We start from the raw sequence: 21,230 nt of genomic DNA on the forward strand, positions 1-21,230 counted from the left end.
TTCCAGACAAGCTGGAGATATGCACGTTCCTCTTGGTGACTTACAGCGGGATCTCCACAGGCCTTTTGACAGAATGGGCTCCTACACTGTGTTTCAGAAATCACCATAATGTGACAGCCTGAACAGTTCAGATGTTCTGTAGGGCTTCCATGAGATGTAGAAATTGGAGAATTCCCATCTACTTCAGGATAAAAGACTCCACTACATAAATTTTTTAAAATTATTTATTTATTTTTGAGAAACAGAGCAAGACAGAGTGCAAGCAGGGGAGTGGCAAAGAGACAAGGGGACACAGAATATGAAGCAGGCTCCAGACTCCAAGCTGTCAGCCCAGAGCCCGACTTATGAATCTTGGGATCATGACCTGAGCCGAAGTCAGCCGCTTAACCAACTGAGCCATCCAGGAGCCCCTCCACTACTTAAATTAACCTGTTACCCTTGAGTGTACATTAAGAATAGAAACATTCTAGGGCACCTGGGTGGCTCAGTTGGTTAAGTGTCCAATTCTTGATTTCCGCTCAGGTCATGATCCCACAGTTTGTGGGATCGAGCCCCATGCTATCAGCACAGAACCTACTTGGGATTCTCTCTCTCCCTCTCTCTCTGATCTCCCCAACTTGTTCTCTCTCTCTCTATCTCTCCCTCTCTTTCTGTGCATGTATGTCTCAAAATAAAATAAATAAACATTAAAAGAAAGAATAGAACCATCTTGGAATATGGTATACTCTTATATCCCTGTCTCCGCTGCTTGCAATAGAAAATCCATGAAGCTTTGATTACTCCAAATCTTCAGGGTTCACAAAATACATACATTGTGCAACATTGACCTATGCATATCATAATTCCTGGAGTTAACGGATCAACCAAATTAAACAGCCTGTTGAACAGCTTTTTTGAGCCAGTGAATTGAATGGACGCATCTGTTGAGTTTATGGAGTTATAGAGTCATATGGAGTTACATACTATGGACATAGTATAGTCAAATACCTTCATTCATTCTTATTGGCTCTTCCCTGACAGCCTCGGGACTTGGCAAAGTTGAGAAATCAGTAAAATTAGGCTTCACTGGTCTTGTCCCTCTTTGGGTCTTCCATCTCACCAGGATCCCAGGGGCTTTCTGTGTCCTCAGAACATCTCATTTCCATATTCCTTCCGCTAAGAGTTACAGTGGGAGTCTCTCCATATCCTATATTTTCCCACCACACTAAAACTTAGCTTTGATGCATTCCGTCTTCTGCTTCCCATGGTAAAAGTAGGTCAGATCATAAGTAAGCGACTGAATTATTTAGAAATGGACACATGGATGAATAAAATATGGAGAAAAGCCCTCCCCCCCAAGTGTTTTTTTACCTCCTATGTGATGTGTACTCTTAAGCAGGGTTCTGGGGATGGATTGTCTTAAACCAGCGGAACAGCTCTAATCTAATGTAGGCATTTTAATCCACACAGCAGGCCAGAGGAGGAGGGGCTGGGATCAGTGGAGAAGTTTAGGGGTAGATGAAACCTACTTCTGAGCCTTCTACTATGTTAGCAATCACCTCTTCCAGCGTAAGACCTAAACACAGGACCTGTGGTGCCAAAAGAGTGTCACCAAAAATCTTATATCTGATCATGCATTCTGCACTCTCGGGGACCTGAACAGGAGCCTTATATATCTGGGGTACCCTCATTCTGATCACAGACTCTAAGAGGAATTGGCTGGGTTCTTGAGAGATTTTCTCATTCCAGCCCTTTTCCTACTTGTGCACAAATGAAGAACAGCACCACCCAAACGTGCCTGCTGACTCTTGTGGGATGCCTAGATGAACACAGGCTCCGTGGTCAACCAGGCTGGTGCTTCATTCCATGGCATTGAGGCAGCACTTTCTCCATGTAGCCCATTGGTTGATGCCCATTTTCTCGTGTCTGGTCCCTGGAAGACACAAACAACAGCAAATCCACTTCCTCCCCATCACAACTGTTCCTAGACAGAGTCCTGATTGAAATGAATTTGCTGAAACATGTGCCTTTCCACGGTTAAACTTACTTTGTAAGAAAAAATGCTTGAGTTCCACAAATCACTAAGCCAAGGACACAACGTTTTCTCTTCATGAGAAAAAACAGATATCCCATTAAAGAAATAAATTACTTGGTTGCATTTAGTTTGTATTTAAGTGCTCTGTTACTAAATATTCCTTGGATGGGAAACTCCATCATTCTTGTTGGCTAGTGGGTTGGGATAAATAACTTCTTGCCTGAACCTGTAGACTGTTAGCTTTGAGCACTTGATTCTCCTGAGGCGAATAAGGCGATTCTCAGAAGGTACATGTTGGATTCTGCAGCTTGTGTTTCAATATATGGTTCAAGGGATTTGTTTCCAGAAGGGGTGGGGCATTAGTACGGCATTGACTTGATGTTCATAGAGATTTTGATCTCTAGTTCGTAGACTCCATTATTTGTCACCCAAACACTGTCTCCACTGGCTCTTTCTTCGTTGCATAGAGGCATTTTTGTCCTTTCCATTTTAAAAACAACTGTGACCCCCAACCTCTTCTAGCCTTGCACAGAAAAGTAGGGAGGCATTATCTCCGTTCTGTATGTCTTGCCAATTACTCTTTTATCCTTCTGCTTCCCTTCACAGCCAAGCTTTCTTGATGTGGTCTACACTGGCTGTCTCCCTCTTTACATGCAACTCACAAAACAAAGCATCGCAATCTGCCTTGTACTTCCCCCCTGTGACCTGCAGCTTCTCTCAGCAACTTGTTGCTAAATTCAGTCTCATTTTGCTTAAATATCATGTAGCATTTAAGCCTCCTTAAAATTCTTACAGTCGTGAGCTTCAGGGCATCACTTCCTTGTGCTTCTCTCCAACTGCCCTGGTCTGTTCTTTCTCAATCTCCTTTGCTGTCTCCACTTCTGCCGTTCCCTTCATTACAAGGTGAGTGTCTTAACCCTCTTTTTCTCCCAACATGCACAGCCTTTCTGGACAATTTTGTCTCCTCCAGGGCTGGCTCCATGCTCCAGCTGGGACCTCTCTGCTGAGATCCAGACATAAATGTCTCACTGCCTTGGGACATCTCTTGTATCCAAAACAGCTGGAATTCTCCCCCGTCCCTACACTGCTCTTCTTCCTCCATGTGCTTAGTCTCAGTTGAATGGTACTACTGCACATTTGAGATCAACGAGAAATTTTGGGGTCAATTTTGGCCTCACATCCAACCACTAACAAAGGCCATTTGACTCCGACTCCTTAAGGTTTCAAATCCATGTCCTACTTATCACTGAGGCACCATGGCTGTGGCTTTATATCACCTCTCCATCATCTTCCTCTGATTAGTCTCCCCATCCTCTGATTCTCTACTAGTCTTCCCCTCCATTAGTCTCCCCTCCTCTGATTTTGGCTTCATCCAATCCATTCTCCCCACAGCTTCTAAAATGATCTTTCTGAAGTTCAGAAATACAAATCCGATTGGGTAACTTGCCTACGTGAGATTCATCAGCGGCTGTCCATTACTCTCAGAAGAAAACCAAAATTCCTTCCTATGACCATGGAAAGGCTCTGCAGGAGCTGGCTCCCCACCCCTACTCCAGCCTCACTTTTCACAAATCTTGTTCTCATTCTCCAAACCCTACCCACACTTGAACTCTTGCCCTTCTGCCTCTCCAGGAGCCTCATGTGGTTGCTGTCAAGGTATTGGCCAGGACTGTGGCCATCTAATGGCTTGACTGGGAGAATCAGCTCCCCAGGGGCTCATGCACATGGCTGGCAAGTGGTGCTGGCTGTTGGTAGGAAGACTCGGTTTTCCCATGTGGGTTTCAGCCTGCTCAAGTGTCCTCACAACATGGCAGCTAACTTTCCCCAGAGGGGGAGAAAGAACCAGGGGGATACCTTCCTTCTGAGGACTTAATTTCAGAAGTCACAGAGCTTCCCTTCCACCATATTCTTTTCATTAGATGCACATAGCTAAGCCTCGCTCACATACCAGAAGGAAAGGGGAAATTAGGCTCTGCCTTTTGAAGGGAGCAGTGTTGAAGAATTGGCAGACATTGTTAAAGAGCTCTACCAAGGCTGACAACAAAGGGTTGAACTTTCCAAGTCCATGACAGGTGTGGAATAGAGTCTAGGGGGTGGAGGACATGTGCTTGCCAATAAATTCTATGGCAGCAGCAAGACTGCAGGTTAGATAGAAGTAGGGCTGGTGTTCTTTACAGAAGGGAGGCTGTGGATTTTCTGTTTAATGGAAGGAAAGGTAATTATTGGGTGAAGTTGTGTTTAAGTTCTAGCTCAGTCACTTACCAGCCGTGCAAACTCGGTCATTGTACTTGTGTGCTCGTTGTCTCTGATTTCTCATTGTATCACAACATAAAAATAGTGTGGCTTCCTCAGAGGGTTCCTATAAGGATTAAAATGTAAGGGTGTATTGAGATGGCCTCAGGAAGAGTGGGGATGACAACAGGCATGTACTACCTGAAGGGCCGATTGCCAAATTTCCCCTGGTTTATGTGGACAAGGATCCAATGGCCCGGCCCCAGATGACCTTGATATTCATAACCATTAGTGGACTCCATCACTTATTTACCTATATCTGCTTTCTCTTTCCAAGGTCAATTTCTTCATCTTCCTGAAAATTGTCAAGCTTCTCATTTCTAAGCTCAAAGCCCATCAAATGTGCTTCAAAGATTATAAATGCAGGTGAGTGGCCTGAGGTCGGTACCCAATGGTCCGAGATTATTTTGACCCCTTCCGGCTGTCCTGGTTAATGCTCCGGGAAGAGGGGCATGAGCTACATCAGTATGTCTATCTTCTAAGACAAGAGTATCAGGAAGAGACCCTCTTAAAAGGTGTCACAGGGTCAGGTGAGCTTTCTGCCATTGATAAGGACCTTCTTGCCCCATGGAAATAAAGCGAGGAGTCAAGGGTACACACATTCCCAGTGGCAGGAAGCTTAAAATGCCCCTAAGAATAGGTGGTTGAGCCATTTGGTTGAGCCAAAGGAGGGGCTCTGAGGGTAAGGATTTTAGTCCACATGGCAGGCCGTAGGCAGAGATGTGAGTGGGGACAGCTATGCTAAATCTCTCTCTAAGACTAGCATCGGGCCTGACTCACAAGTGCTGGGAAGGTAGTTTTCCCTTTTAGCTGACAAACATTTAATAAACACCTACCACGTGACTGGCACTGATCTTGGAACAAAAGAAAGGTACAATGTGGACCCAGTCTACAAAGACCACAGAGACCAGCCCACAAGGACTAGTATATTGGTGTGAACGTGCATCAGGACGGTTGATGCTGGCTATGGCCTCAGATTCTCTGAGTGACCTTGGGCAAGTCACTTGGCCTCCTTGGGCCTGATTTCTGATGTGGAAAATGGGAATGTTATATGAGACCCCTTTCTTGCTTGTTAGGAGGACCAAAGAAGGTCATAGATGTAAGTTCTCAATCTAATCAGATGTGGAGAGCAGCGTTTGCCCAGGATCCAGACCCCAAGTCCTATCTACTTCAGACCCTTCTTCAAGGAGGTCCCAAAGGATAAGCACGCATGGTTCCCCACTGGCAAAATGTATGCTGTAATTGGCCCAAGTATTTTGCAAACACCCTTATCCCCAGGGCACTTGGGACTCTTGCGGTGCCTCCGGTGGAGACTCTAAGTGGCTCAAAGCTTCTTTGGCCTTTTCCCAAGACTCAGCCTCTAACTGTTCTGTAAGGGTGGAGGTCCAAAACCATAGTCTGAGCTGGGCCCATTCAGGGAGGGCAGCCTTCTCACAATCAGGTGCAGGGGACTCTGGGAAGTCTGGGAAACTGGAAAGAGACCCGCACTCCCCACAGACAGATCAGGGAGCAGACGGATCCCAAGACACCACTTTCCATGCAGACTGAGAGCCTGCACCCTCCTATTTGGTGGTCCCAAAGCCCACCATGTACCTCGGGGGCTCTCCCCATGCTCCAGACCCATAGCGCCCCTGCAGTAACTTTCCCTTCTGGGTGCCTATAAGCATCACCAGGCAGCCAGCCCAAACATGGCTCAACACTCAGTGTTCAGACTCCGTAAGCGTGGCATGGGGCCCGGCCACGTGGGCTCCTACGGGAGCCCCCCAAGAGATTCTGACACACAAGGTGCAGGACCTCTGTATCAGATGCTCTAGGGAAATAATGCATGGAATTTTCTGGTGGGACCACGGCAGATGTGTTCCTAAGCAGCCTCAACACCCCTTTCTGCAAGGTCTCACTTAGGGTTCTCCGATAGTGATTTCCAAACTTTTTCGATCATGCATCTTGTTCAGTAAAGAAATTCTGAGCATGCCTCTCTCATCATATATACACATGATCTTCTGAACTAATACAGACATAAAGTACAGCAAAAAATAGAAAGTTTTAAGGGATAGACTAAATATGAGCACATAGGACTCCCATTATTCTTTCCCTTTTATGTTTTCTTCTAATACCAAATGTTGTCTTTCACAAGCCTGAAGCGCGCATGCCCGATGGGGAGTCAGTGATCTAGAGAACCGTAAATCAAGATGCCGGGAGACCTTCATGGTTAAGCAATGATTCAGGACAGCTATTTTGGGGGATGAAGAAATAACCGGTCTGACGTACACATTCTATCTGGAAAGTCCTTTTCTCCTTCCCTGACCCTTGCTCAAACATAAAGGCTGAAAAGAGGAAGCTGGGTGCATGGCCACCTGGAGGCGCCCCCAGGGCAAGCTGCCTCCCCTTGGCAAGTTTGCTACCTCCTGGGACTGAGCTGGGGACCTATCCGGGTTCCCAAGGGCTGAGACTTTAGCGGGCTGACTAACACCAACTGAACTCACAAGAGACTGATACATAAACCAGACTCTACAATTGTTTATTCCTAAGAGGCTGCGAAAGGCAGGCGTGGGGTGAGGTTTCCTTCTGGTGCCTGTACTTCTAGTACCATTGGCGACAAATGATCCAGAAATCCAAAGCAGTCACTAGAGGCTTGCTGGTGATCACGTCGTCCAAGGAGAGTGGTCGGTGCGAAGGATCGTTGACCGTGAGAAGCCACCCCGGCCTGGCCCAGCCCCCGCCCTGGTGAGAGCAGGGCTCATTCCCCAAGGTCTCCACAGATAAAGCTGGAGACGTACAGGGACTTCCCACTTCCTGGTGACTTTCTCCACTATTTTGGTCCGCCATCTGCTTTCTCTTTACTTTGTCTCCGTGCAGAATACACTCCAATTAAGTAGCATATGCTCATTAATTAGCAAAAGACAGGCCACGGCAAGCCACCTTATTTTACGGCCTGGGCTGGAGGATCCTACAGCACTGTTGAAGCGATTGTCTCTTTTTCTCTCACAACAGCACTGACACCCTCATTTCTAAGTCCCCTCACCTCCAGGGGGCCATCAGCAGCTCCCAGCTCCCACCGCCCTCTTCCACATTGGAGGGGGTCTCCTCCTCCACCTCCTTGTCCCCCTTCAGATCTGTTTCCCTTTGTTGCCCTCTGCTAGGGTGAGGAGGAAGGGGTGGAGGGGCCCAGTGCATTTTGTCCAAACTCTGGTAGAAACAGGTCTGCCCCCACCTCTCCCAGATTTTGAGAACTTTCAGAATGTGGCTCCCAAGGCATGGCCCTCCTCCAGGGGTATATTTAAGGAAGGTTTAAATTACATATATTTAGGTCTTGCCAAAAAAGGCAAGTTGCTAGGAGATGGGGAAACTTCTGTAGTCCTAGCCCTGTCTCTAGGCTCCCACCCTTTGAGTGGAGGAATGTTACATGGTCCACCTACCTGGCCCGGAGCGGAGAGCTGACCCAGGCCCCCGGGATGGGGACAGACACCTGCCGACACCCAGTGTGGCCTCTGACATGTGTGGTTCCCAGCACTCAGGTGGCTGTCCTCGTGAAGGACCTGGAGGTCTTAACTTCGCGCATGAATTTATAAAGGAGAATCATTTCTTAACGTGCTGAACCCCAGAGCCCTCTCTTTAAAGACCTTCTGGTGGGCAACAAAGACAAAAAAAAAAAAAAAAAGACCACAAATGGAAGTAACATTGATCTTTGAGGTTATAAAACAACCCAAGGGCAGGGATGACTTCTTTATTATTTTTTTAAGTTCAAGTTAGTTAGTGTATAATTTAACAATCATTTCAGGAATAGAATTTAGTGATTCATCCCCTACATGACACCCAGTGCTCATCCCAGTGAAAGCCCTCTTAATGTCCGCCCCCACTGAGCCCTGCCCCCACCCAACACCCCATCAGCAACCCTCAGTTTGTTCTCTGTATTTAAGAATCTCTTACGGTTTGTCTCCTTCTGTGTTTTTATCCGATTTTTGCTTCCCTTTCCCTGTGTTCATCTATTTTGTCTCAAATTCCATATATGAGTGAAATCATTTCACTTCGCAGAATACACTCTAGTTCCATCCATGTTGTTGCAAATGGCAAGATTCCATTCTTTTTTATTGCTGAGTAGTGCTCCATTGTATATATATATACCACACCTTCTTTATGCCTTCATCCGTCGATGGACACTTGGGCTCTTTCCATACTTTGACTGGTGTTTATAGTGCTGCTATAAATTTGGGGTGCATGTAACCCTTCGAATCAGCATTTTGGTATCTTTTGGATAAATACCTACTAGTGCAACTGTTGGATCATAGGGTAGTTCTATTTTTAATTTTTTTGAGGAACCTCCGTACTGTTTTCCAGAGTGGCTGCACCAGTTTGCATTCCCACCAGCAGTGCAAGAGGGTCCCTCTCTCTGAGGTGGCTTCTTTAAAAAAATTGATAGCTAAGTGTTCCCGATCATTCACCTAGTGTCAGATGCCATTATTCTGAGGGTTTGCCACATGTCATTTAGTCTTTAAAAATGACTGTATTATTAATAATAATAATAATTTACTATATTTCAACATTTTTTATTATATTGTCTGTCATAGAACTCTTGTTTTTATGGGTGAGAGGTGAAATAGTTTGCCCAGAGCTAATGGCCAGGCATTGGGGGGCCTGGGATTCGAACCCAGGCCCAGATGCTGTCTTGTACTCTACTCCTGTGATGACATCTCTTCCTCTCTCACCGCACTAACTCGTGCTCAATAAATATTTGTTGGATTGCTGACGGACTACAATAAACCAAACAATTTAAATAAATAATTGGCTATAGATGAAAAATAAGTGTAAATACAGTTCATAAGCATAAACGGTGATAGACATTTATAGATTTCCATTTGACCAGGAACACACATGGGGTTCTGTCTAAGCAGAAGTCAGAATGAGGTGAGGAATAAGAAATCCCTTGACATCCATCCAGAGATCTGGTCGTTACCCAAAATGGCCCAAAACTTCATAAAAAGATGCTCGTTCTTTAAAGATCATCCCATACTGGGGACCTGGGTGGCTCAGGTGATTAAGCATCCAACTTCAGCTCAGGTCATGATCTCGTGGTCTGTGGGTTTGAGCCCCGTGTTGGGCTCTGTGCTGACAGCTCAGAACCTGGAGACTGCTTCAGATTCTGTGTCTCCTTCTCTCTGCCCCTCCCCCACTTGTGCTCTGTCTTTCTCTCTCTCTAAAATAAACATTAAAAATTAAAAAAAAAAAGATCATCCCATACTAAGTGCAGGATTCTGGCACGTGCAGAGGACATCCGTGGGAAAAATTGGTGAAATCCGAATGGAATCCGGATGTATAGTTAGTAGTCACATACCAATGTTGGACAAATGGTCCGGTTATACAAGGCTAACATGAGGGGAAAGATATAACATAGGGAAAACAGTGAAGTGTATGTAGGCACTCTCTGTACTGTTTTTGTTACTTTTCTACACATCTAAATTTATTCCAAAATAAAGAGCTTATTCAAAACACGTAATGTCATAGCGCGGTCCCAAGAATAATTTGAAACTGAGGCACAGATCTGAAACTAAGTATGTAAGTAGGTGTCCTTGAAACAGGGATAACCCAGAGCAAGGGTGGCAAACTCAGAGACACTTTCGGGGATGAGCAAGGAACGTTAGTGAGCAGTGCAGACCGGTTGATTGTCCTGGAGCACATGTTCCTTCTAGAAAGAAATAGTCACCCTCAGGCTGGAGCGGAAGGTAGCCAAGCAAAAATTCAGGCCCAGTATTGCCAGATTCTCCCATTTTTCAAAAGAAGCCAGAAATCTGGACCTCTTTGCTCAAACTCTCCCTATTATTTAAAGATGGCTCCGATAACAAAAATGACCCCTTTTGCATGAGTAAAGACCGTCTGCAGGCCAAGTACAGCCTGTGGCTGCCATTTTGCCACCTCTGAGCCAAGGGTTTTAAAAATACTCCTGGAAATTAAAAAACAAAAAAAAAATCTCTTGAAATATTCTGTGCTTGGGAGCACCTTAATGTTGCTGACTGGATGGGTGTGGAATGGAGTAGTGAAAGCAAGGCTCAGGAGGACCAGAGAGCCAGGCTCCCTGTTCCCCAGCCTCCCTGGTCAGTCTCAGCCCTGGACACACAGCCCATGGGCGTGGGTGGAGCCCCCTCTGCCCTTCTCTTAGGACTTCAGGTCTTTCCAGGGCACAAAAGTAAAGGATTTTTGTTTCCTTGATAACATTACACTTGAATGGCTCTCACAGATACAGGATCTATACTTAGCACTTTCTCTTGGGTACAGTTAAACCTTCCTAAGGATACTGCCCATGATCTGCTGACATTCCCACATCTTTAAGTCAGTCCACGGGGTCTGGTGGGTGAGAGACTTCTCCAAGTCTGGCCCTTTAAGTGATTTGGGCTAAAAAGTCATTATGATGAAACTCTTTTTTTTTTCCCAATGTGTGTATACAAGACAGTAGCTCTGTTTGTACCCTGAATATGAGTCACGTTTGCTAATGTAGTTAGTTTTAAATTAAGCTCAGTAGTGAGAAGCAATTATTCCCAAATGTGGCTGCAAATCAGAATCCCATGAGGAATGACTTAAAAATTCACATTCCCAGCACCAAACATCCAGGGGCTTTGACTCAGGAGGTCAACACTGGGGCCCAGGAAGCTAGCCAGCTAGCTCTATTTATTATCTATCATCAATGTATCTATCCATCCATTTATCTATCTATTTATCTACCTACCCATCATCTACATATTTATTCATCCATTTATCTATTTATTTGCCTATCCATCCATTTATCTATCTATCTATCTATCTACCTATCTACCTATCATATATCTATCTTCCTACCTACCTAGCTATCCATCTATTTATCCACTTATCTATCTTCCTATCTATCATAGATTATCTGTTTATCTACCTATCTATAATCTATCATCTGTTTATTATCTATCATCTATCATCTCTGTATCTATTTACCTATCTTCCTATTTATCTGTCCATCTGTCTGCCTATCCATCTATGTATCCATCCATCCATCCATCTATTATCTACCTATCATTTTAAGTTCCGTAAGGAATGCTGACGGTGAACCATGTTTGGAAACCACCAGTGTGCGGCGTGGAATGCTTGGGCCCCAGCTGTGCACTTTGCACGTGGGTGGTGCAAAGGAATGTTTGTCTTTTTTATGTAAAATGTATACAACAGGAGCTTCCACACCGCACTTTTTATGAGGAGGATCAGTCTCTCGTTTCCTGCAGTTCTTACTGTCTTGGGGCTGAGGGGCAGCACTCATGGAATGTGAAGGATGTGAGTGTGAAGTCAGAAGCCTTGCTTCCAGGCCTGGATTGGTCACTTAGGAGCTCTGGGACCCCAGACACATCATTTTCTTTCCCTTCTCAGGTTCAGTAAAGCATGACATTGGAAGTTCTGAATAGAGAAAGAAATAGAGGCACTTGCTAGCCAGGTAATAGGAAATCTGTCAAATGTGGTAGTGGTGTAATGTCCAAGGGTGACAGCCATGCACGTGGAAATGTATCCATCAGGCAAAACATAACCTGATGTTTATAGATTATGATATACCTATCGTATCTATATGATATATAGAGAATTCATCCATCCATTCATCCATTCACTCAATTCATGTTTGTTTTCTGAACATCTGGCCATGGGTCAGGTGTAGGTAGGGGTGCATCCGTAGACAAGACCACACTGGCCCACAAGACATTCAATGTGTAGCCAAGGAGACAAACTGGAAGATCAACTATTTATCAGTAGGATAAGAGCTACCATAAAATCACACACAGAAGAGCAGGAAACATTGCCTGTTCTCAGTGTGGCCCTCATGACGGTTTTTTGGGTTTCATTGGCAGATTGGCAAAGTCGACGCTGGTCCTCATTCCTTTGTTGGGCGTTCACGAGATTCTCTTCTCTTTCATCACTGACGATCAGGTTGAAGGATTTTCAAAACTTATACGACTCTTCATTCAGTTGACTCTGAGCTCCTTCCATGTAAGTAGGCATCTGAAACAGGATTCCTGTGCTTTGGTGAAAATAAAATGCTCTCAATCCGAGCAGGCTCAGAATTGGGAAAGCCCACAGGTGGCTCTGTTAGTGAGGGCCTTTGGCATTAGAAGGGTGGGTAGACCAAAAGTGTTGCCTTGTTCCTGCCAGCGTGACTCAGTGACTAAGAAAAGTGGTCTGTCTCCTGGGCACTAATAGTTGGTGTGACTCATAATTGTATTAACTGTGAGTATCAACGTGAAGCCTTTTATTAAGCGTCTATTTTTGCTGGGTTCTCTGCAGGGCATTGAGCAAAACGAACATTGTCTAGGCTTCAGGTGACATACTCAGAATACAACACATAACACAACCCAGTAGGAGCCAGTTGAGTTGAGACCAGGAGGCTCTTGAACCTTGACAGCCATGTCGAGCTGTGCCAGATGGGTGCATCTGAAACTAGAGCCCCACTTGGATATTTTGGCTATCCATTCCTTAAATTGTTATCCATTACCCAGTAGCTCACAGCAACAATAATTTTTATTATTTCTCATTATTCTGGGGGCCAGAATTCCAGGTGGCGCAGAGTGAGGATGGTGCCCCTCTGCTCCGTGCAAGCCTACTGGGGCCGGGACCTCCAGGATGCCTCACCACTCATACGTCTGGGGCCGGGGCTGTGAAGGCTCACATCAGGTGGCTGGAGCTGGCTGCAGTGGCTTTATTTGGGTCAAATTTCTGGGGCTTCGTTTCTCACTGCCAGCTACATTCCTCAGTTCCGTATTGTCCTAGGGCTTCTCACGGACTACATGTTCTTTTTTTGCGGTCTACCTAGCTGGGAAGCCAAACGTCTATGTGGCAGTTCTGGGCTCCCAAGGACACAAAAGCAAGAGCTTCTAGACCTTCTAAATGCTTAAGCCTGACGCTTGTGGTGACGCGTTCACCGCATTTTAATATTTAAAGCAAATCTCAGACCCAGCCTGGACTGAAGGGGAGGAGACCACACAAGGGCATCAATGCTGGGAGGCATGGCTCGGTAGCAAAGGTCATGAATGAGAGTGACCACACACATATTGCTGGTAGCAGAGCCCCGTGGAGTGGTAAGCTCAGGACTAATCATTCTAAAATGCTAATGTGGGGGGTGCCTAGGTGGCTCAGTCGGTTGAGGGTCCGGCTTTGGCTCCGGTCATGATCTCCCTGTTCATGGGTTCGAGCCCCGCGTCAGGCTCTGTGCTGACAGCTCAGAGCATGGAGCCTGCTTTGGATTCTGTGTCTCCCTCTCTCTCTGCCCTTTCCCTGCTCATGTTGTCTCTCTCTCTCAAAAATAAATAAAACATTAAAAATTAAAAAATAAATAAATAAAATGTGAATATAAGGCAGGACTTATGGGATAAAGAAGAGAGGTACTTGGCAAATCCCCTCCCCAAAAAGCAACAATAAAATTGGACAAATCTGTCAACAGCAACCACTTGAAGACCCTGGAATCCAGTCAAAGGCATACAAAAGCTTGGGAAGCGTTTCCTCAAGAAAAATGACAAAATCTGAGTGAGAACAGTGGGCTCTGATGGTTTAGTGTGCTTGCTCTCCAACCTCTTCTCTGTCCGTAAGAAACTTCGCCGCGGAGAGGGGCTGACTTGAGATCGATCAGTCAGGGAGCAGAGAAAGCCCACACACCCCTGGCCATTGTCAGATACAGCCGTGATCTCAGTGGCAAAGGATCGAGGAATGACAGAGTCATGGGCTGCCGTGGGGATCCTAGCCGGGATGAGAAACAGCCCGGTGAGGTAGCCAGAAGCTTAACAGGGGGGTCTGAGAACGAGACACTTGTCATGGGCCGCGGTCAGCTCCTACGTATCTCTCTGGGGGGCTGGAGGCTTGTGTGCATGGACAAGGTTGCACACACACTGGGAGAGACCCGAAAGGGTATTGACATGCTGCTGGCTGGGTTCCCGCACACACATCCAGTAGACGCTTGAGACGCTTGAGGTGGAAAATAAAAGCCACGGAAGACTTAGAAACTGCCTAAACTTGGAATTGGTCCCCCAAGCCACATGCAGATCCATAGTCAAAGGGTGCGGAAGCTTTACTGACTTAAGGTGGGTGAGCACAACCTCTGACCAGTCACTGACGGGCCCTTACGCTGTTATCAACGAGGCCAGGAGGCCAGACTTCAACACAAAACTGAAAGGTCTTGAAATGAGCACAGACATCCGTGGCTATGCACCACAGGGGAGAGAAGCCACAGAACTAGTGGTCCAGGCAAATTCCTAAACAGACAAAACACCAGCACCCACCCAGGGAGTGCGGAGTAGGGAGCCGGATTCCCGAACTGCTAGAATATATGACGTAAAACTTCCAGGTTTGAACACAAACGTATGAGGCGTGTGGAGAAACAGGAAAGTATGACGCATACTCAGGAAAAAGAGGCTCAGTCCGTAGACACTCTCTGATAGTTCTCTTAAGCAAAGACTTCAAATAGGTTCGGGAGCGACTGGCTGGCTCAGCCGGTAGAGCTTGCAGCTCCATCTCAGGGGTGTGAGTTCGAGCCCCACATTAGGTATAGAGATTAATTAAAAATAAAACCTCTAAAAAATATCTGCTAAACGGATTGAAAGAAACCAAGCTCAAGGAAGTAAATATATGTATGATGACAAATATTCGTCGACTGGGAAATCTTAGTACAGAGGGAGAAATTATAAAATAAGAACCAATCTGGGGGAACCTGCGAGGCACAGTCAATTGAGTGTCTGATTCTTGATCTGGGCTCAGGTTATGATCTCACAGTCTCTGGGACAGAGCCCTGCACCAGGCTCTGTGCTGACAGCTCAAAGGTTGCCCCTAAAACAATTTTTTTAGTTTATTTTTTGACCGAGAAAGAGAGGGCAGGCCTTCTCTCTCTTTCAAAAATAAACGTTAAAAGAAAAAAATGACAGTGGTCCAGAGAACATGGAATTTTGGGTGGAACCCTCGTGGAGCACCGGGGAGGCCCCACGGCCCAGTGCTCACCAGCAGTGGCTCCGCAAATAAACCCCATCTCTGCCAACCTCTGGCACATGCAGCTTCTCCTGAGTCTTCTGTCAGTAATGTGATAGGATTCCTCCGTCGCGGTGATAATGGGAGGGTTCAATGACATCGAAAGTATTTCGGGAGATCGAAAGGTATTTTCTAGGATTCCATTTTCATTCCTCTGCTAGTGTTTTGCTATTTTTCTTTTTTAGTTATTTCCTAGTGTCTTTTTCCCCAGAGATTATAACTTGTATCTTAACATATCACAATCTTGTCAGACTGAGAAACACAATTTTAGCAGAATATAGAAATCTTCCTTCAAAACAGCTTCATGCCCTCCTTCCTCTTGTGTGATATCACTGTGATAATATATTAGATGTTTATAATGTAGTGTGTAACACTAATATGTTTATAATAATTATTTTGTGCAATCTAATGTCTTTTTAAAACAATTTTTAAAATGTATTTCTTTTTTTTATGTTTTTTTTTTGAGAGACAGAGAGAGAGACGGTGCAAGCAGGGGAGGGGCAGAGAGAGAGGGAGACACAGAATCCGAATCAGGCTCCGGGCTCTGAGCTGTCAGCACAGAGCCCAATGCAGGGCTCGAACCCATGAACTGTGAGATCATGACCTGAGCCGAAGCCGGACACTTAACCCACTGAGCCACCCAGGCGTCCCCAATCCCTGCATCATAGTCTTAAAGCCAAGTGCGGAGCCAAGTGCTGAGATTCCGGGACGGAGCAGAGAACGTGCCTGCCCGTTGCACGCTCACGGGAGGCCAGAGGCGCAGCCTGGGACGTGGGGTCGGGCCGCTGGACGATGGCCCCTCTCTCCTTCTGTGAGAGCTGAGTTGTGTGTGGCTCTGAGCTGAGACCCAAGAATCATTGCTAACCTTTTTTTTTTTCATTATGAAACCATGTTTAATTTATTTCAATCTTTTCAGGGATTTCAATGGCTAAGCTTTAATAATTTGGTTTCCTATGTTGTTTGGTGTTGATCTTCTTTAAAAGGTAATCCCAGGGGCACCTGGCTGGCTCAGTCGGTTAAAGCATCTGATTTCGGATCGGGTCACGGTCTCACGGTTTGTGCGTTTGAGCCCCTCGCTGAGCTCTGTTCTGACAGCTCCGAGCCTGGAACCTGCTTCGGATTCTGTGTGTGTGTGTCTCTCTCTCTCTCTCTCTCTCTCTCTCTCTGCCCCTCCCCCATGTGCACTCTGTCTCTGTCTCTCAAAAATAAAATAAAACATTTAAAAAATTAAAAAAAAAAGGCAATCCCAAATTAGGAACATCAACAACAAAGCAAGAAATGACAGCTGTTCTGTCTATTAGTATCTGAGGGTCTTTCTTCCTCTGAGGGCTTGATTGGGCGAATGAATCAGGGATCTTACACACCCACGGCTGTTTGAAGACCAGATGCTCATGTGGAGCTATGGGGGACAGATTCTGAGGAAGTGTCAGCCTATCAGACCCCTCTGGCAAGGGACCCATCATTTGCTATGTGGCAAAATACCCCAGAAGTTCATGGCTTAAAGCAAGGAACTGTGTTATCTTTAATGATTCTATAGGCTGGGCCACCTGGACCCAGCAGGGTGACACCTTTGATAGATGCAAGTGTTGAACAGGGCTGCACACATCTGAAAGCTTGGTTGGGTTGGAATGTCCAATATGACCCATTCACATGGCCGGACCTCCACACGGTCTGTTGGCTGGGGCTCCGCTGAGGCCCCAGAACTCAGTTCTCCTCCACGTGGGCTCTCCGTGTGTCGTGGGCATCTCCTAGCCTGGCAGCCGGGCTCTCGGAGCATCCCCAAAGCAAATGTTCTAAGAGGGAGAAAGCAGACAATTCCGATCATCCTAAGGTGTAGGCTTGGAAATGCCAGAATGTCTTTTCCACCATATTGCACTGGAGAAGGAGTCGCAAGGTCATCCCAGATTCGAGGGGAGGGGGAAAAACCAGGTCTACCACTTCTGGTGAGGAGTAGCATATGCCTACAGGGACAGGAGAGATCCTTGGGGCCGTTTCTAGACACTGGCCACCACGCTGGATGGACCCTTTGGTCCTCCATCTGGAGCTCTGCCCTCCACCCTGCACCCCTGAGAAGGATGAGGAGCCAGAGTAGGGCAGGAAGCACACTGAGAGGGCCTGTGCATGGTCAGAGACTCCCTCCTTCTGAGCACCCCTGCCCTGCTCCCTTCCACATGGCAGGCAGTGGTGAGTGTGTGGGTGGGCAGATGTGTGGGAGCAAATTCGGTGGCTCATATCTTAGTGCATCGGCAGGAATTGGCATGGACCTAACAGCTGCCTGGAAGGTCCTTCAGTCTTCTAAGTGCTTATTTCTTTAAAAAAATTTTTACTGTTTATCTATTTTTGAGAGGGGGGTGGGGAGGGACAGAGAGAGGGAGACACAGAATCTGAACCATGGAGCTGGACACAGAGCTTGAACCCACAAACCACGAGATCATGACCTGAGCCGAAGTCGAGAGTCAGATGATTAGCCAACGGGGCCCCCCAGGTGCCCCCACAATTCTTTATCAATGACTAGGGACACAACAGAAAGGAAATTGTTCTGTCACATTTTAGAAATTGTCCGACATTGTACAAGGCAAGGAGTGAGTTACAGAAACCCAACTCATTCATTCATTCATTCACTCATTCACGTGTTTCTTTTATGGATATGACTGAGGTCCTCTCGTGTGCCAGACATTTGGAGACCAGGTCATCAAGGGGTTGTAGCTTCCGTTTTGCTCCCTTGAATCAACCTCCCCTCCCCCGGGGGGAAGCCAGGTGCCTATCATGAAGACATTCAACAGCTCTATGGGGAGACTGAGGCCTCCTACCCCCACCAGCACCCACTTGCCAGCCATGTAAGCCATCTTGGAAGCAAGTCAAGCCTTCAGAAGACTGAAATTCCACCTAATATCTTGACCATAACTGGAAGGGTGAACCTGAGCCAAAATACCAAGCTTAACCACTGCCAGATTCTTGGCCCATAGAAAGTATGTGAGGTGATAAATCTTTACTGTTTTGATCCACCGAGTTCTACAGCGACAGGTAACTACTACACGAGATGCTGGAGGAAACCAGAAAGCCAGTGGGGTGGGATCACAGGGTTAAGGGTAAACACGGCACAAGGTGAAGTCAGTGACACAGATACAGAGCCCACCTTTAGTCCCTTCTGTGGTGACGCGATTTTATTTTATCTAACGTGATGAGAAACTACTTGCATGAAATGATCTATCTTTAAAATTTTTTTAATGTTTATTTTTGAGAGAGAGACAGAGTGTGAGTGGGGGAGGGACAGAGAGAGAGCCAGAAATGGAAGCAGCTCCAGACTCTGAGCTGTCAGCACAGAGTCTGACACGGGTCTCGAACTCACAAACGATGAGATCATAACCTGAGCAAGACATATTCTGACAAAAGAAGGGGGTATTTGTTAACTCATGTAAATGAAAAGTTCAGGATCTGGCATATTGGATCCAGGCACTCAAACAAAAATCGGAAATCTGCCTCTTGCCATCTTCAGCCTCTGCTTTTCTCTCTGTTGCCTTCATTCTTGGACAGCCTCCCTGCATGCAGCGGGGAAGATGCCCATGCGTGTCTCCAGGCCCTACTTGGACGGTATACAGTTAGCAAACACAGGGAAGAGAGTTCAACCCGTTTTTCCCATTCCCAGTGAAAAGGACTCAGATTGGCCCTGCTTGGGTCCCGTGCCCATTTGGGCTAATTATTGTGGTGATGGCCATCCTGGACCGTGGGGACCATGATTGACAGCCTTGCCAGAAGCCGGGGGAACTGGGGAGGGTCGGTTCTCAAAAGGAAAGAAGAAAATTCAGGCCAAAAGTGTTAGCCAGTGCTCATTATGGACAAGTAGAAACAGAACAGTGGTCTTGTACAATATTTGTCCAATTGAATGAATACTAGAGGGTTTTTGGGATTTAATCACTATTCACCTGCAAGCATCTAAGTGAATCTCTGGGCTGATGTGGGTGGTGGGGGTCAAGGTGAGAAGATCCCAGTGAAATCCAGGTTAACATAACCAGTATGACAAACTCTGATTGGTGCCAGCCTTGTAATCGTCTGCCTCTTCTGGAAGCTCCTAGGACTGGGTGGGCCTTTGGGCTCGCCAGGGGACTGTCCGCCACATCTTGGACTGAGTCAAACCTCACGCCACCTCTTCCTTTGATTACAGGGATTCCTCGTGGCCTTGCAGTATTGTTTTGCCAATGGAGAGGTACGTCTCCGGAGGGGCCAGCCGGGTTCCAGTGAGACCGGGGCTGGCATCCTGCTGCACCCCTGGAGGCGGCTGGTTATGGGGCGGTGTGAGGGGGGAGTGCGCGGTGATGGGCATGGAGTGGGGCAAGTCTGTTCCGCGAGCCCCTGGCAGGGACAGCTGGAGGCAGCTTAGACGGATGGGCAAAGCTGTTGGGACAAGTGAAGAGCTCAGAACCCAACCCTGAGTCCATCAGGGCACCGTAGCTATTTGAGCCTGAGTTTTCTCGTCTGCAAAATGAGAATACTAACCGTCCCTGCCTTGTAGTATTGGCCTGGGCTTGCTGAGCTCCTGGTAAAGGCGGCCTGGCACCTGGTAACTATGATGGCTCTTAGTCTTACTATTATTATTAATACTATGATATTAATATTATTTTTATTATTAATATTATTGCAAGCCCTGGAAAGAGGCTTGGGGGGGGGGAGGGCAGAGGCCAGATGGTTTTCTCTCGGCTTCAGGAATTGGCGGAATTCCCAGGCCCCCTGTCACCCACTAGAATGGAAGCTTCTGGACAGCAAAACTTGCTTCCCTCCTGCTCGCTGCCGCCGCCTCTGTGTTCGGGAGGGGCACCATGTCCCCCGGGCGGGTGTCCTATGGCACCTCGACACAGTCCTTTCCCTAAGACCATATCTCAAATTTTTGTCTCCTGCCCCACTGTCGTGCCCGGGTCCTGACTGTATTACTACCCTCTGCGTGCGCACCGTGCTCCTCAACTGCTCCTCTCTGCTCACCCCCCCCCCCAGTTAGGAAGTAAGTGTCTCGCCCACGCACACAGGAGCCACGCAGTAAATAATTGCCGAAAGGACACACGGACGCGGCAAAATGACTCCAGGACAGTGACCCGCCCTCTTCTCCCCCGCCCCCACCCGGCAGGTGAAGGCCGAGCTCCGAAAGCAGTGGGTCCGCTTCCTACTCGCCCGCAGCTCTGGCTGCAGAGCCTGCGTCCTGGAGAAGAACTTCCGATTCCTGGGGAAATGTCCCAAGACGCTGGCCAGGGCAGACGGCAAGCGGACGCTGCAGAAGTTGCAGCCGGGTGGCGGGCAGCTGCTGCCTCTGGCCGCTCAGGGCCTGGGGGGGCGGGGCGCCCGGCCGCCGCGGGGACACGGGGCCTGGCCCAGGGGCGGCAGCCTGTCTGAGAGCAGCGACGGAGACTTCACCCTGACCCACACCATGGAGGAGATTCTGGAAGAGAGCGAGATCTAGGCTTGGGGCCCACGCCCTGACTCTGCTCCCCGAGAGCGGGGAGGGAGGACGCGGCGCGCCACGCAGGATCGCCGGTCTCCCCACGGCACAACGCCCGCTTTGGTATCAAGTTCAAGTCCGGTCTTGCACGCTGGAAGACCTTGAGGGCAGGAGAGCTCTGGAGGTTGAGCGGGCCCGGGCCGTTAGAGTCAGGCTCAGTGACTGAATGGTTAAGTCAAGGGGCTGAAGGAAAACCACAGGAGGAACATTCTAGAGAAACACACGTTCATACCCTGGAGTGTCGCTTCTAGAGAGTGCAACATGCACGTGCGCGCGGGTAGGTTGATGCATCAGGGGGGAGGGACGTCTGGTTTGTACCAGGCGGTTGCCAGACTTCGCAGTTACGCTCAGTTACATTTGCATTTCAGATACATGAATAATCTTACTATAGATGTATTTCCCATTCTCTGCAACTCAGATCAAGTCATGCGTCCT

General features: G+C 47.4%; 1 protein-coding gene across 1 annotated transcript in view; it reads left to right on the plus strand.

Annotated features, from left to right (window-relative positions):
* The window catches only part of GLP2R (glucagon like peptide 2 receptor), a 52,016-nt gene extending 31,260 nt beyond the window's left edge, over positions 1–20,756 (plus strand). Inside the window, exons 10-13 of the mRNA XM_029928677.1 lie at positions 4,584–4,672; positions 12,154–12,292; positions 19,473–19,514; positions 20,427–20,756. Of these exons, the coding sequence (XP_029784537.1) occupies positions 4,584–4,672; positions 12,154–12,292; positions 19,473–19,514; positions 20,427–20,756 (600 nt within the window). The remainder of the gene's footprint in view (positions 1–4,583; positions 4,673–12,153; positions 12,293–19,472; positions 19,515–20,426) is intronic.
* The last annotated feature ends 474 nt before the right edge of the window (positions 20,757–21,230 follow it).

This window comes from Suricata suricatta, chromosome 17 (assembly GCF_006229205.1).
Source record: "Suricata suricatta isolate VVHF042 chromosome 17, meerkat_22Aug2017_6uvM2_HiC, whole genome shotgun sequence".
Lineage (NCBI taxonomy): Eukaryota > Metazoa > Chordata > Mammalia > Carnivora > Herpestidae > Suricata > Suricata suricatta.